Below are 16,090 nucleotides of genomic sequence, written 5' to 3' on the forward strand. Positions count from 1 at the left end.
TGACAGAGCACCTCTGTATGGGTGTAACTGCTTTACAGCTGTATGAGTGTAACAGCTTTACACGCATCTCACACTTGCCTGTCAGCCACCCTGCAGATCCCAAGTACTATCCAACAGTTCCCTCCATATTTCCGTTTCAGTCACTCCCTTCCTCATCACGCAAGCCCAAGTCCTTGCCTACTTTCCTTACTATTCTGATCAGCACCATGTTTTGTTAATTTTACCTCCTAAATATTTCCTGAGCATGTTTCTTCTCTTCCCTTTTCATTACTCCTTGGGTCCTTTCCCTTCCTCGTCTACTGGCATGAGCTCTGAGGCAATCTACCGCTAAGACTGTTTTCTTAAGAGTCCCCCTCTTCTACATTCACACGAAGGTAAAAAAAAATCTGATCATCTGCCCCCTTTGGGTACTTCAAATAAAGCAAAGAGCCAATATGTTTCTGCTTATGTTTCTGGCCAGGCACTTAAAAACATTCTATCTGCTGCTTTCCCCAAATTCAGTACTAACATTATCTAAACACTGTCCTTTCCGAGCTCATTTGGTTGTGTGGAAGCTTTGGTTTAGGAGTCTAGGAACCATTCTTTTTTTTTGTTTCCCCTCTCCTCCCCTCCCCTCCCTTCTCCTCCCCCTCTCCACCTCTTTTTTTTTTTGAGTCAGGGTCTCTTTACATGGCCCTGGCTGTCCTGAAACTCACCATGTAGATCAGGCTGGCCTTAAACCTGCTTCTGCCCCCCCCCCCCCGAGTGCTGGGATAAAAGGTGTGTGCCAATATGCCCAGCCCTAGGAAGCATTCTTTGTTGAGTTCACTGTTACCTCTCATATTTACTTACATACAATGCTTTCCTTGCTATTTTCACATTTAATTGTGTATTTCCGAATCTGTCTCTAAGGACAAAAGACTAAACCTGTATCTTAAAGGGTCTGTGTAAAGATCATTTACAAATGAATAAAGATTAATTTGCAATTCTTCTTTTAAGAAAACATTTATTCAGTGCATGTACCCACCCACAAGATGGCACACACATGGAAATCAAAGTACAGCTTATAGGGGCTGGTTTTCTTCCTCTACTATGTAGGTCCAGGGTTTCCAGCTCTGATCACCAGGCTCAGGGGCAAGTATCTTTACTGAGCCAGTGATCTTACCAGCCCCAGTATATAATACTTAGTTGTTGGAAAATACGGAACTGAACAGGAATGCCAATGACATGGTCTAAAATAATCCTCTGTCTACACACACAGAGCAACATTTGTTTCTCTACCTCAATGTGAAACAATGATTACGATTCATCAACAACCTTATCATAAAAATGCTTTGTAATACTACCTGCTTATCTATATGTTTTATTCATCAAATAACAATCCAGGAGAACTTGAATAATAATGGTTCAAAGTTCAATTTCATGTCAGAATTCTAAGAGAACTTATATTCAAGTCTATAACTCTGGCAAAACAACAGCAACATCCACTAGTACTGCTCTCACCAGTGGGGTAACCGGCCAAGGTTTTCAGGGTGCTCCCCTCCTCAGTATTTGAATTGCAAACAACAGACTCACTAAACCTGTACGGCTTACTTAATTGCCATAAAAGAAGTATTAATCATGTTTTCTTTCCTTCTGAGTTAGGAGGTGAGGATGGAGGAAGGAAAAATGGATGAAGAAGCAAATCCCATATGCCATATGGACAAATTACATAGAAAACGTCTTTTGGTAATAGCTAGTTTGGGGTGTCCATTATGGTCCTCTGATTAGAAATATCAGAGAATATAGTACCTGGGTCACAACATGAAACAAATCAGTGAGACTTCACAGTTCCTGAAGGAAAGACAAAATGGAAAACCAAGTGCTTACTTTCTGTTCCTTTTCCGGACTCGGCTGTAAGCTTCTAAACCGTCTGTTAGGGTCTTCAACTTCTCGGGCTCCACCTGAGGGAGGGTATGAAGACCAAACCGCATTACCCAGACCTGTAATTGCTGAACATGCTCTTTATTCTACTTTCTTGCCAGATAGCAAGTGTACCACTGGGGAAAGGACCCCCCTCCCCAATCAAATGTACTGTCCTTGCTCAATTACAGGCAGACTCTGGGACTCGTAAGTTGAAGCATCAGTGGAAATGAAAGCCAGTTTGGTTTTGACATTGTCAGTGTTTTAGAAATAAGAAGCCTGTCATTTAATAACTTTCAATACACACAATCACATAGCTCACACATCCCGGCCCACTTTCTCCACTGCCTTATGCGCTCAGCAGTGGCATCTTCACAACATGCAGGGGAGAGGTGGGAGGGCTGCTCAGGGAAGAGGAGCAGCTTCAGGGTCCACGGTCTGGAACGGGAATGTTATCTCATGTTTTACTAGGAATTAAACAATTCAATATTCTTCAAAAACTTTCAGACCTATTTCTTTTATTTTGCCTGTATGTATGTATGTATGTATGTATGTATGTGTGTATGTATGTATGTATGTATGTACATGGTGTGCATGCTTGGTGCTTGTGGATAATCAGAAGTGGGCGTCAGATCTTCTGGAGCTGGAGTTACAGATGGTTTTGAGCCACCATATGGGTGCCAGGAACTGAACTAGGGTCCTCTGCAAGAACAAAAGCTCTTAGCTGTTAACTTTCCAGTCTCAGACAGCTTCCTAAGCCTCATTTCCCCTGTTGCTAAAGGCCAGTAACACCTATCTTGCAGCTATGCTTTCTGTGATCAGTAGAATGAAAGGCCACATTTTACACAGCCTACTGAAAAGTAATTATTATGTAGAGTGAGCTAGGCACCCGAGAGGCCAGAAAATAAGAAGGGTAGAAGCCATGCATAGTCCTTGGTGCTGTAGGAAGGGGGGGGGGGGGGGCGATACTCTGCGCGCTTGTCATCTTTCCTGCCCTGCCATCACTGCAAACCCGTCAAGTTGGCTTACTCCACAGAACATGGCCTCCCATTGGGCTGGGTATTTGCATGCACAGGCTGTGTGCATACATTTTGCCCCTCCGTCCCCCAAGAAAAACAAAATAGGAGGAAAACGTGTATGCATCAAAATGCCTTTGGAAATATTTTGCTATTTTTATTGATCTTTAAAAAAAGAAGTCCAGCTATGCCTTATCTGTATGCTTATCACTACTAAGCCATTTTTATATAAAAATTCAGAGTTTGGGAAAAGCTTCACGCATAAGCAAATAAATACTTATAAGCAAAGAAATTAGCTTTTGTCTTTAAATTTTAATGACACGCATGAATGTCATTTATAAATAATTTCTTTGTGACCTCCTCCTCAGACGAGCACACACTAAGAATAACAAAGTGTTTCCGCTTTCATGTCTGAGTGCAGGCATTTCTATCTGTTCAGTCAAGTAGCACAAAGGTATTTGTGCGTGTAGCTTTGTATTTTGTCTAAAAGAAAGCAAGTTTGTTAGGGATGTCTGATAGAAGATGTGCCAGAACGGAAGACATCTTTGTTCCTGCCACACTTCATCAAGAGATGTGCCCTACTGACCAGAAAAGGCCGAGGTTTCCAGATCTCTAAGACAAAGAAGGCTTCCATGCAGAGTATCACATTTCATGGTAAAGTTCTGTTTTGTGTTCACGTTCATGAAAGGAACACACAAGATAATATACGCACTACATCTATGGAACTATAATACAAAGTTACACCTTTCTTATTTTTTGAGACCAGGTCTTACTATACAGTTGTCTCACTGTATAGCTCATGCTTAACTCCACTTATTTTTAAATGAACTTCCTGCCAGTAGAGGGAAGTCTTCCTGTACAGAAAGATCTGTCCAACCTAGGTCTCCTATGGCAAAGAGAGACTTCAGAATTGCGAAGAGGCACAGAATTCAGGTTCACACTGAAACAAAAGATGCAACAATTAGCTTGTTGGTCTTAATTTAAAAAAATGTTAGGTTGCCTTTAATCCCAGAACACAGGAGGTAGAGACAGGTGCACCTTTGAGTTCAAAGCCAGCCTGGTCTACACAGTGAGTTCCAGGACAGCCAGGACTACATAGAGAAATGCTGTCTTAAAACATCCTCTCCTAACAAAACAAAACAAACAAAAACTTGTTAGGTCAGAATATATTTAACTTATCAATTTATAATTTTAATTAAGTAAAGAATAAGGGCAGAAAAAACATTTTGTGCTATTTTGTATAAAGGGAACTAATTTATCATTTAATATGATAATCTTACAAACTAATTTTATTTTGCATATGAGAGTAATGAGTTTAAGCAACATAGCCAGATTGAACAGTTCTGATTCCAGAATATTCAAACTATTTCCACCATATTAAGTTTAGCATGAATAAAGTATAATTTTATAGCTACATTAAAATTAAAAATACACATATCTAATATATACACACATGTATATAAAACAGGTATCATAAAAAGCTAGGATACTGGCTAAATTATTTAAAATAAAAATATTGTTTACTAAAATTTAGTAACGTGTCCAAATTTATCCTCAATCAAATATTTTCTCTTATTTATTGGTTTATGTGTGTGCATGTGTGTGTTGGTGATACAGCCCATGTATGGAGATCAGAGGACAGCCTGCAGAAGTCAGTTCTCTTCTTTCATTTCATGGTGCCAGGGATTGAACTCAGGGCCTAGGGCTTGGGAGCCAGCACCATTATCTACTGTGGTATGTTCAATTTTTAAATGCCTGGATGATTTTCCAGTGGTCCTTAATTTTTGAGTTTATTACCTGTCACAGCCTCTTCAGTTAAATCTGCGTCTGCAGCTCTAAGGTACAGTCACACTGAGCTACACTACTCACAGAGGGTTCAGTGGCCTCGAGAGAAGAGCAATGGCAGTGGCTTCTGAAGCTGAACAAAACTGAGGTACATACCACTGTGCATTTTTGTGATGAAACCATACAGATCACTAGGAAAATGTTGATTTAGTGTGTGTGTGTGTGTGTGTGTGTATAGGTCACACAAACACAGACACAGACACACACACATACCGTATATTATTTCTGGAGAAAATACTGGTATAATCACAAAATATTAAAAAAAAGTCTTTAAAAGTGTACTCATAAAGATGGTATCAGAGAAATATATTCATATTCTCATCAAATGGAAATCATGCTTAACGATTTAATGAAGATTTCCTTATAAATTAGTTAACATAAATAAAAACAGGGAAAATGAGCATATAAATTTAACATTAAAATATTAAACACACACAAATATTTTTATAAAACTTATACTGAGGGAGCAAGTTATTTGGGGATAATTAATACTTTATCTAGAATAGGTTCTTAAATACTTACAAGTCATGCTATTTCTCATCTAGTGAGAAACTGCTGGAAGTCTTTATCATTTTATCTTTGGTCATAATCACATAGTCTCTTTCTAATAATAATACCGCCATTAGTAATGGCCACCATTGTATATCCATTCACACATGTTTAACAATTATATAAAGCAATTCTCATAAAATTTACAATGCAATTCTTTACAGAAATTGAAAAATAATTTTAACATTTGCATGGAAGAACAAGGGATCCTAGATAGTCAAAAATACTCCTGAACTAAAAAACAAAACAAAACAAAAAGGTAAAAAATGCTGATGGAGAGATCCTCATTCCTGAAAGCTATAAAACCCAAAACTATGACACAGGTGCAAAACCAAACACAATGGACTCAATTAGAGGACCGAGATGTAAGTCCAGGCCACTGGAAGTTTGACAAAGATGACAAAAACTCACAATGGTGGAAAAACAGCATCTTTAACAAATGGTATTGGGGAAACTGGATACCTACATGCAGAAGAAAAAAACTTTATCCTTCTCTCTCAACATGCACACAAATCAACTACAAATGTATCAAAATGATCAGTGTTAGAACTGAAACTCCAATGCTTCTAGAAGGAAGAGTAGGGAGCACAGGTCAGGATATAGGCTCAGGTAAGGGCTTTCTGAATAGACTCTGGTCACCCAGGAAATAGGACTGCAGTAGTTTGAGTAAGACTCCCATAGGCACATATATTTGAAATCTTGCTCCCTAGTTGGTTGGAACTGTTTGGGAAGGATTGGGAGGTGTGGCCTTGTTGGAGGAGGTGTGCCACTGTAGGATCTGACTCTCAGTGCTCTTTCTGCCTTGTGGATGTGGACTGAGATGTGAGTTCTAAGCTGTTCTTTTGCTCTGCCATCATGGAATCTAACCCCCTGAGACCATAAGCCAAATCAAATGCTTTCTTTTACAAGTTGCTTTGGTCACAGTACTTTATCACAGAAATAGTAATTAATAGTGATAGTAATAGAAACTAGACAAAGACCAACAACAAGTGGCACTCCAGGAAATGCTTCTGTCCTATAAAGAAGTTGATAAAAGACTGAAGAGGCATCCTACAGAATGGGAAAAATTATTTGCTAGCTATATCTCTGACCGAGGATTAATGTCTAGAATGTGCAAAGAACTAAAAAAACAAAATACCAGGAAAATAAGCAATTCAATTAAAAGTGGGTTATGGAACTGAACAGAGTTCGTAGAAGATGAAATAAAAATGATCAGAGAATTTTTAATTGTTCACAATCCCTAACTAATATGGAAATGTGAATTAAAACTACTTTGAGATCTCATCTTACCCCTAGTCAGAATGACTAAGTTTAAGAAAATAAAAGCAAAAAAAAAATGTTCGCAAGAATGTGGAATGGGGAACCTTCACTCATTTTTGGTGGGAGTACACACTGATATAGCCACTGTAGAAATCAGTGTGGCAGTTCTTAAAAAAACTAGAGATAGACTTACTCTATGTTTCAATTATACCACTTGGACATAGTTCAAGAGAAGAATTCTAAGTACCTTTGAGAAAACTTCAAGAAACCAAGACAAGAGTGTTGTGATCTCAGTTTTTTACAAAAACCTGGAATTGTCCTTAGAATGTGTTTTTGTGTTCCTCCCAGTGTAGCAGACAGGACCAAGCTTACTTCAGCTGCTGTATTCATATGCCTCTATGGAAAAACCTGTTTTCATCACGTGCGGCTTGCCAGCCTGTGTGACTTGCCCACCATGTGTAGCGGCTTGCCTCTGTGATTGTACAAGTTACTCATGGACTCCTCTTAACCTCAGAGTACAAACTGTCTGGAGCTCTGAACAATACTGACTAGAGCATGAGGCTTTAGTCTCCCTCAGTTATCAGCTCCATTCTCCCGGGTCCCGCCACCTCTAACATACCATGGCAAACATACCACGACAGGGCATGGAGCTTCAAGGGAATCTACAAATACAGACACTCATGTTCCTCCACTTTTATAGCTGCTCTGTTCACAACAGTTAGGACATGGAAGCAGTGTAGATGTCCATCATCTGATGAGTGGATAATTACAATGTGGTACCTGGATACAATGAAATTTTATTCAGTTGTAAAGAAGAAAGAAATCATGAGATTTACAGGTAAATGTAAGGAACTGGAAAACATTATACTGAGGAAGCCTGGACTCAGGGAGACAAATCTTGCATGTTTTCATACTTGTGTGGATTTTAGCTTCGAATATTTAGATTGGTGTGTTTAAACGGAATATAATCTAGGAAACTAGAAAATCTAGGATGATTAGTGGGAAGGGGAAAACTTAAGGATGAGGGGTAGTAGAACACAGGTGACATGAAGAATTAAAGGGAAGAAGAGGGATGGAGGTTTAAATAGCGGAGTGGGACAGTAAGACAGAGTATGGTGGGTAGGAGTTTACCAGCCCTAAAGCTGTTTGAAAAAACATGAAAACCTAATATTGCATAAGCTTCACTTTTCATATATTCATAGAAAACATTTAATTGGGGTTACTCTACAAACAGGATGATGTTCCTCCCAAAAGCCAGAGATGGCTAAACAAAAAGCCCTTTGCCAGGTGTTGAATTCTTCCAGTTGTTGGTCAGTGGTGTCCTGGAGATGCCAGAAATACTGCACGGTTCTTGGTTGCCCATTAAAAAGTTGATGGTTAAAACCTATTGCTGAAGATAATATACATTTTGGGCACTGGATATGGAGAAATCAAGTTGGTACTAAACAGGAAGCTTCCTTTCTTGACTAGCTTTTGTAGTGCCAAAGGGTGCTTGCTGTGTTGGCTTTTGGGGGGCGTGGGGAGAATCATCAACAGTCAACTATCTTGCCTAGCCATAATCCTGTGAGATACAGTGATGATCAATGAGACAAGAATATCCCTAACAATTGTGGCATGAATGCTATCAGGGTCACCACAAACTTTCCGACAGGATTTAAGAACTGTTCCATAGAAGGAAACATATGCCTAGTACTGCATATCTGGTCAAGAACCCAGGCCCAAGAGTGAATTTACTATTACTTTATTAAATGAACATGATATCAACTACCCTCTCCCCACAGATTAGTCTAAGGGCAAATGATGGAGTACCAGTCATATCACAGATGCCATAACAGAAATGAGACATCTGTCTTCAAGTTTCCCATTCTATTTCTAGCATGTATTGGGGTTCTGGGCTAATGAATAATACTATGTGCAAAGTTAGAAGACAAGGTTGGGATCTGCCTCAACAGCCTGTGACTCATGTCCTTAACAACGCCTCTTCTCTGAGCTTTAGTTGTCTTCTCTGTAAAGTGGGTAAAGATGTACATCATGACCAGTCACTGAGATCTAAATGAACATAAACACAAATTTTTATGCAAATAACAAACTAGCCTTTCCCCAAAAGCTATTGATATATGAGATATTATTTTGAACATTATAAAGCCTTTTAATATTTTAATCATTATGTATTTGCATGAATTCATCTTTAAAATATTTACATAGAATATTTAAAGAATGCAATTATTTAAATTTTTAAAGTGGCCTCAAGTTTAGTATATAAATACACAACTAGTATTTCTTGAAGGAACAAAATAATCAACAAATAAAGAAAAATATTAAATAAACAATAGTACAAGTGGTAGGCAGTGCTAGTTAAAGTCTGGGAAACACAGATTTGAAGTAATACATAAATACAAAGCATTTATTAGTTATTTTAAAATTATTGAATAGACACATTGAAGATAACAGCAAATATTTGAAAATAACATCTTTAAACTGAAAAGACCTACTAACTTAAGAGTAATACTATTTCAGTACTTTTGAGATAACTGAAATGAGTGATAAATAATAACTTTGGTATAAAAGTTGATTTGTTTGTGATAAGAAAGATAATTTCCCAGCTGTAGAACTGGTAAGAGACCTCTTAATTAATGCTGGCATTTTCAGTGTGCCAAACAGCTCCCCCATCATCACCATCTTGTCCAGTGTCAACTCTCATCAGCACTTTGGCAGCCAACTCTGTTCTACTGGGATTGAACTATTTTTAAGTATGACAGAATTACGAGGAGGAAGTAAATCTATTCCAGTGTGATATCAAATATCTTACCAAGCCATGATATGTAAACAGAATAAAAGTTTTGGGCAATCCCGAATTTCTTGGAAAATGTGATATGAGTCCCCTTAGATTTTAGATTCCATTTGCTGCTGCCTAGATGGATGCTGCATTAAACCTTGGGAACTGGTACCTACATTGATCTTAGTTATCAGCCCGAAAAGGGATAAAAACTCTGCTTCAGTCTTTCTTACGGGGAACCAAAGGTCACTACAATAAAGCTTGCAGTCTTACCTACCTTTTCACTCAGTTTAGGATTTTTCTTGATAGTCATATCTTTGGGCTGATCTAGCTCTTCATTCTTACTATCTTTCAAATTTGGATTAGAGACTGACTTTGTTGGTCTGGATTTTATCACTCTTATTACTTCCAAATATAATTCTGCTTCATTTCTAAGAAGATTCTGGTGCCAATAGAGCACTGGTTGCCTTTGCCATAACACTAGCCAAAATGTAGCTCAAAGACTGTGGCTGTCTAGGGAAAGATTCATTTCCAACACTGGTTAGGAAGACAGAGAAGGAAAAGTGAATGCACAAGGAACATTTTGGATACAGAATCACAGTACTACAGACTACAAATTAGCTATCACCTGTATTCAAGCACACAAAGAGCATTCTTTAAAATAAAGTGCTGAAACATTACAGGAGCACACCTCCCAAAGTGGGCTCCCTGGTTCAGTCTCTTAAGTTCATATCCCTGGAACATAAATATGGCCATTTTTTGGTTATGTACCACAGCTTACACACATGACAATGCTGAGCTGGAAAACAGAAACCATGATGCCCCCAAATGAGTAAGTTTTAATAAGGATGACGTTGACAGCTTTAATCAATCAGCCAGAGAGCCATCTTTAGACTATCACTGCAAATGCAGCCATGTAGATAAAGTCAAAGAAACATTTTTGTGCCACTCTGGTGACAAGTCTTTAGAGTTCAGGATGCACACAGAAGTGCAATGTAATATGAAGAACAAAGAAACAGCACTGAAAACAGTGAAAAGATTTATTCACAAAAAATAAAATTTCTATGTTTTGATTATTATTAAGTAGCAACCTTTTAAGACTAGTTCATGCATGATCAAAAGTGGCAGATGGCACCTATTTATCCAAAAGAGAATTAACATTTAGGCCAAACAAAGAACAAAACAAAACCATACAGAAAATAAATGACCAACCCAAAAATGGACTGATATATCTGAACAGAAAGTTTTCAAAAGAAATATAGATGGCTGATGTATAATTTAACAACCGTTCAACACAATTAGCGAAGGAAATGCAAATTAAATCCACTCTGGGTTTCTGTCTCACTCAAGAGAAAATGGCTATTAGCATCAAGAAATGACAACAAATGTTCTCAAGGATGTAGGGAAAGAGGAAGTATTATTTGGTGAAAGGGCAAACAGGTGCATTCACTATAGAAATCTGTATGGTGGTTCTTCAAACAGCTAGAAACCGAACTATCACCTGCCCCAGCCGTTCCACTCTGGATGTACATTCAAAGGAATCTGTGTTCTGTTACAGAGACACTGGCTCATCTATGTTCATTGTTGTTCTATTCCCAAGATAACTAGAAAACTGGATCAGTCTAGATGTTTAGAAGCTGAAGAATGGATATTGAAAACATGGTATATATGCACAACGGAATTTTGTTTAGCTGTAAAGAAAAATACAATTACGAAATCTGCAGGCAAATGGATGGAGCTTGAAAATATTATGTTGAGTATAGCCTAGAAAAACAAATGTCACGTGTTCTTCATTTTGGGATCTTAGTTTTCCAATCTCCAAATTTACATGTTCAACTTGGAGTTACTGTAGAAGGCAGGAAACTAGAAAGTTTTTTGGAGCAGCATGCATAAAGGAAGTGGGTGGTAGAACATGAGATAATGGGAAATAGAATAGATAATGGGAATACTGAGGGTGGAAAAGTTTAAGCAAGGAGGTGATAGGGGGTAGATAGAGGGGAGGATAGGGCAGAGGGAAAGGTCAACCAAAATTAAAGATGTTTGAAAAAGTCATATCCAAATGGACTGGTAACCAAACTGAAGAACATATACTTTATCCAGCAGAAGTTGAGACTGAGATGGCCCATGGTTAAGGGCATTTGCTGCACTTGTAGACTACCTGGGTTCAATCCCCAACACCCACATACATGGTGGCTCAAAACCATCTATAACTCCAGATACCATGCCTTCTTTTGACTTTAATAGGCACCAGGCATTCAAGTGGTGCAGATACATGCATACAGGCAAAAACACTGATAAATATAAAATAAAATCTTTTTAAAAAAAATGGGTCTTTTGCTCTTCCAGAGTCAGTGTTCCAAGACAAATCCCCAGCTCTGTAGCAGAAAACCTGCTGTGAGACAGAAAACTTCCTTTCCCCAGCTCATCCATTTTTCCAACCCTCAACACTAACAGGCATTCCCTGGGAGCACACCTGTCCAGCAGGCCATGCAAATAGGTAGGCCACCTGAAGAGCTTCTCCACTCCCTCCTCCCTTCCAAATCCAACCCCTCAGTCTCAACCCTAGCTCTGCAATAGAACACTAGCTGCAGCCTTCCTCATCCCCTGCCCACATTCCCATGGACTCCGCAAATAGCCACTCCTCTCCTCTCCACAGCTCTGCAGCAGAACACTGGCGGCAGCCTTTCCTACTCTCTCTGTTTCCATCTCCTGAGCATCCCATAGATCTTCTCCTTTTAACCTCTTTTCCTGACTGTTTGCTTTGTCCCAGTCCACAACTGCAGCAGATACCCACTGCTAACCCAAGGGCTGTTCTAGTCTGGGCAACAAGTAGGCTGCCAGGAGATCCACACTTTCCTTCTGCTCCCCCAGATCCAATCTCTTCAGTCTCATCCCCAGCTCTGCAGATGGAAACCTGCTGTGGTCTCCCATTCCTGTCTCCTCATTCCCAATGGATCACAAAGATCTCCAATCTTCCTTCCCCCAACTAATCCCAGTATCCCAGGCTCAAACACCAGCATATATACATTGGGAACACACCAGCTGAAGTGGCAAGGGAAACAGGTCCACAGAAAATTTCCTACCAGGCAACGAATAGCTAGCACACTTTCCTAAACTCCAGTGAGGAAGCAGAAATGCAGGAACAGAACACTCACCCAACAGAGACAAAACCAGTTATCATCACCCCAAACTATAGTCATCCCAATCCCAGATACCTAGATTAAAGCCGGATATCATCAACCACAGAAACAAACTCATGGAAACTGAACAAATCTCTACTGAATTAAAAACATGTCAAGAGAAAAATAAAACCAATGACTTTCTAGAATTCAATGAAAATGAATGCACAACACACCCAAACTTATGGGGCACAATGAGAAGGGAAGGAGGGGGGGAACTTGGGGAAACAGGAGGATTGGGATAAAGGAAGGTTGGACAGGGGAGCATGGAAGCACAATTCTTAGTTAAGGGATCCACCTTAGGGTTGGCAAGAGACTTGACCCTAGAGTGGCTCCCAGGAGCCCATGGTGATGTCCCCAGTTAGTCCCTTGGGCAGCGGAGGATAGGGAACCTGAAATGACCCTATCCTATAGCAATACTGACGCATATCTTGCATATCACCATAGAACCTTCATCTGGTGATAGATGGAGATAGAGACAGAGACCCACACTGGAGTACTGGACTGAGCTCCCAAGGTCCCAATGAGGAGCGGAAGGAGGGAGAAGATGAGCAAGGAAGTCAGGACCATGAGGGGTGCACCCACCCACCGAGACAATGGGGCTGATCTATTGGGAGCTCACCAAGGCCAGCTGGACTGTGACTGAAAAAGCATGGGATAAAACCGGACTCTCTGAACATGGCGAACAATGAGGACTGATGAGAAGCCAAGGACAATGGCACGGGGTTTTGACCCTACTTCATGTTCTGGCTTTGTGGGAGCCTAGCCAGTTTGGATGTTCACCTTCCTAAACATGGACGGAGGGGGGCGGACCTTGGACTTTCCACAGGGCAGGGAACCCTGACTGCTCTTTGGACTGGAGAGGGAGGGGGAGAAGACTGGGAGGAGGGGGAGGGAAATGGGAGGCTGGGAGGAGGCGGATATTTTTTTTTCCTTTTCTCAAAAAAAAAAAATCTCCACCAGTTAACTGTCAGGGACTGGGTGCCTGGAGATAGAGTACAAAAGTCTAAGTTAATAACTTTTAGAAATAATCGAGAGATTGTCAATTTCACTCAAAAGAGTGTTCTAAAATGTTGCTGGTATAACCGTTCTTGAAATTAACAGCTAACACCGATTGACATACAGATACACAATTTGTATGCTGTGTGATAACGTTCATAAAACCATCACAAACTATTTTGCTTGTTGGGTATATTCTCTATGATCCTTTTACTCTCAACCTGGTGAGGAAATTTCTATGCACAGATAACAAGTCAACAATAACAAAGATCTACTATAACAACAATAACAAACCTCAACTCAGTGACGGTGGAGTCCAAATTAATATGATTGTTTTAAAGGGGAAATAGGCTAATCTTTACTGGGTCTTCTTCTGTTTTGAGAACTTAAGGAAATCTCACGGAACACTTGAAACACCATTTTGGGTAGGAATTACTGTTCCCACTAGAGGAGACCAAGCCCCTGGGGATTATTATACACATGCAGGGCCACTTAACTGTCAGGTAGTACTGGGATAGACTCCTGTCAGAGTGCCCAAAGCCCATGACTCCTGCAACAGTTCACAGACTTTCAGGTTCTCTCTACTGTGCTGTTGCATGGTTTCTTAACAAATTGCTCAGAATGTAGCCTATCTTCTGCATTACCAGTCTTCTGCTTTCTATTACACAACATCAAACCTTAAAAATGCCTTTCTAACAGGCTAAACTGAACACCATGTTATCTTCTAGAATGATTGCCATTCTACTAAGGTTAGCGATTGGCCAAAACAAGTGCTCTAATCCTTACTGAAGGTTCTTCCACACAACAGGGAGACAGAAGAGGTATTTTAAATATTTATCTGTGAGCCTGTGATTATTTATTTTTCTAACTTGCATTTATCTAGACAGAATTTTGAGTGGCTGCTGAGAATGAAGATTATAACAGGAAAAAATAATTGTGGAATGGAGTTGGGAGAGTAACAAATATCTTTTAAAAACTTGAGTGAACAGAGCTTTATCTGGTAGGATCTGACAGGATCTTGGATTAATTTACTTTGTTGTACATATGAATAGTATCAAAGGCTAGGAAGGCTTAAAGTGACATTATGTAAGAGAGTTGTTTGGCTCACCCTGAAGGTAAACAGCAGGAAAGGTGGCCCTGCAGTCCACAGCGGCCTAGTGGAACTAGTAAGATTTTGCTGTTACAGACCTAGACTTTAATAAGTGTTGAACACTCAGCACACACTATAGTTCCTACTTTTTAAAAGCAGAGGCCTGCTTATTAGCATTCAAGGCTTTATTTACCCAATATTGCTAAGGGGTCCTACGCAAATAAACTCATTATCATAATTAGTTCACTTGAATAAAAGGACAAGTCTAGAAATTGTCCACCTAGAGATATTTCTTTTGGCTGTACTCAGGTACTGAAATATATTTTAATCTTTCCTTGATAAATCAGGGTCATTACTACATCACACGAAAATGAAAGTCACCTGACTGGAATTCCGATAGTCCTGTTTGAGACTTTTTGGATCTCAAGAAAATGAGAAAAGTGGGCATCATTAAATAAGGTGAGGAAGCCCTTTCTTTTTTGAAATACTCAAGAAAAATAAGTCTAGCAAAATAAGTACTTTGCTTTTAATGTACAAAAGCAATATGGGTCTTGGAAAGACTGCATAATTTAAAAAATACTAAGCAGCTTAGAGTTGTTTATGGCTGTGTATTTTGCTTTAAAATTTAACATTACATGCATGTATGTATGTGTGCATGTGCTCACACACAGATGTGAAGGTCCAAAGACACTTGGAGGATTCTGTTCTTGCCTCTCATCATATGGGTCCTGGGGATCGAATTCAGGTGGTCAGGCTTGGCAGCAAATACCTTTCTCTGTTAAGCTACTTTGTTAGCCCTATACCTTACTTTTTAATAATAGGTAAATATTTCATGTATTATCATTAATATTTCATTACATATATTGTTTTCTCACCATAATGTATGCTTTAAGTTATACATTTTGAATTATTAAAATTACTTTTCATGTATCTTGATATAAAAGCCTTTTTTGGTTTTTCTTTGTGGGGGGGCAATTTTTGAGTCAGGGTTTCACTGTGCTGTGTAGCCTTGGCTCTGTATATCAGGCTGACCTCGAACTCACACCGCCTGCCTCTGCCTCCTGAGTGCTAGTATTAAAGGTGTGCATCACCACCACCCAACTGGTTTTAGACAGACCCTGAACTGCTCATCTCCTGTAATCAGGCAAGATTCCAGTGTAGGAATTGGGATAGCAACCCAGCCACCAACCTTTGACCTACAACTTGTCCTGCCTACAACATGTGCTAGGTAGGGTAAAGGTGGTGCAGAAACTGTGGGAGTGACCAATTAGTGACTGCTCCAGTTTGAGACCCATACCATGAGAGGGAGCTCAACCCTGATAGCCAGGACCTAGAGCCAGGATAGCCCAGAGACCTCAGAGAGAAAATAGCACAGCTGAGTGGTGGGGAAGTCAATGAAATGATTCCTAAAGATATTCTGCCACACTCATAGATTGGTGCCTAGACCAATTGTCATCAGAGAGGCTTAACTCAACAACTGATGGAAACAGATGCA

General features: G+C 39.6%; 1 protein-coding gene across 14 annotated transcripts in view; it reads right to left on the reverse strand.

Moving 5' to 3' along the window:
* The window catches only part of Mbd5 (methyl-CpG binding domain protein 5), a 297,548-nt gene that overhangs the window by 14,168 nt on the left and 267,290 nt on the right, over nucleotides 1-16,090 (reverse strand). For all 14 annotated transcript variants that reach the window (XM_075985276.1, XM_075985272.1, XM_075985274.1 and 11 more), the window contains one exon: nucleotides 1,849-1,922. In XM_075985276.1, coding sequence (XP_075841391.1) covers nucleotides 1,849-1,922 — 74 coding nt within the window. The remainder of the gene's footprint in view (nucleotides 1-1,848; nucleotides 1,923-16,090) is intronic.

This window comes from Microtus pennsylvanicus, chromosome 9, assembly GCF_037038515.1.
Source record: "Microtus pennsylvanicus isolate mMicPen1 chromosome 9, mMicPen1.hap1, whole genome shotgun sequence".
NCBI lineage: Eukaryota > Metazoa > Chordata > Mammalia > Rodentia > Cricetidae > Microtus > Microtus pennsylvanicus.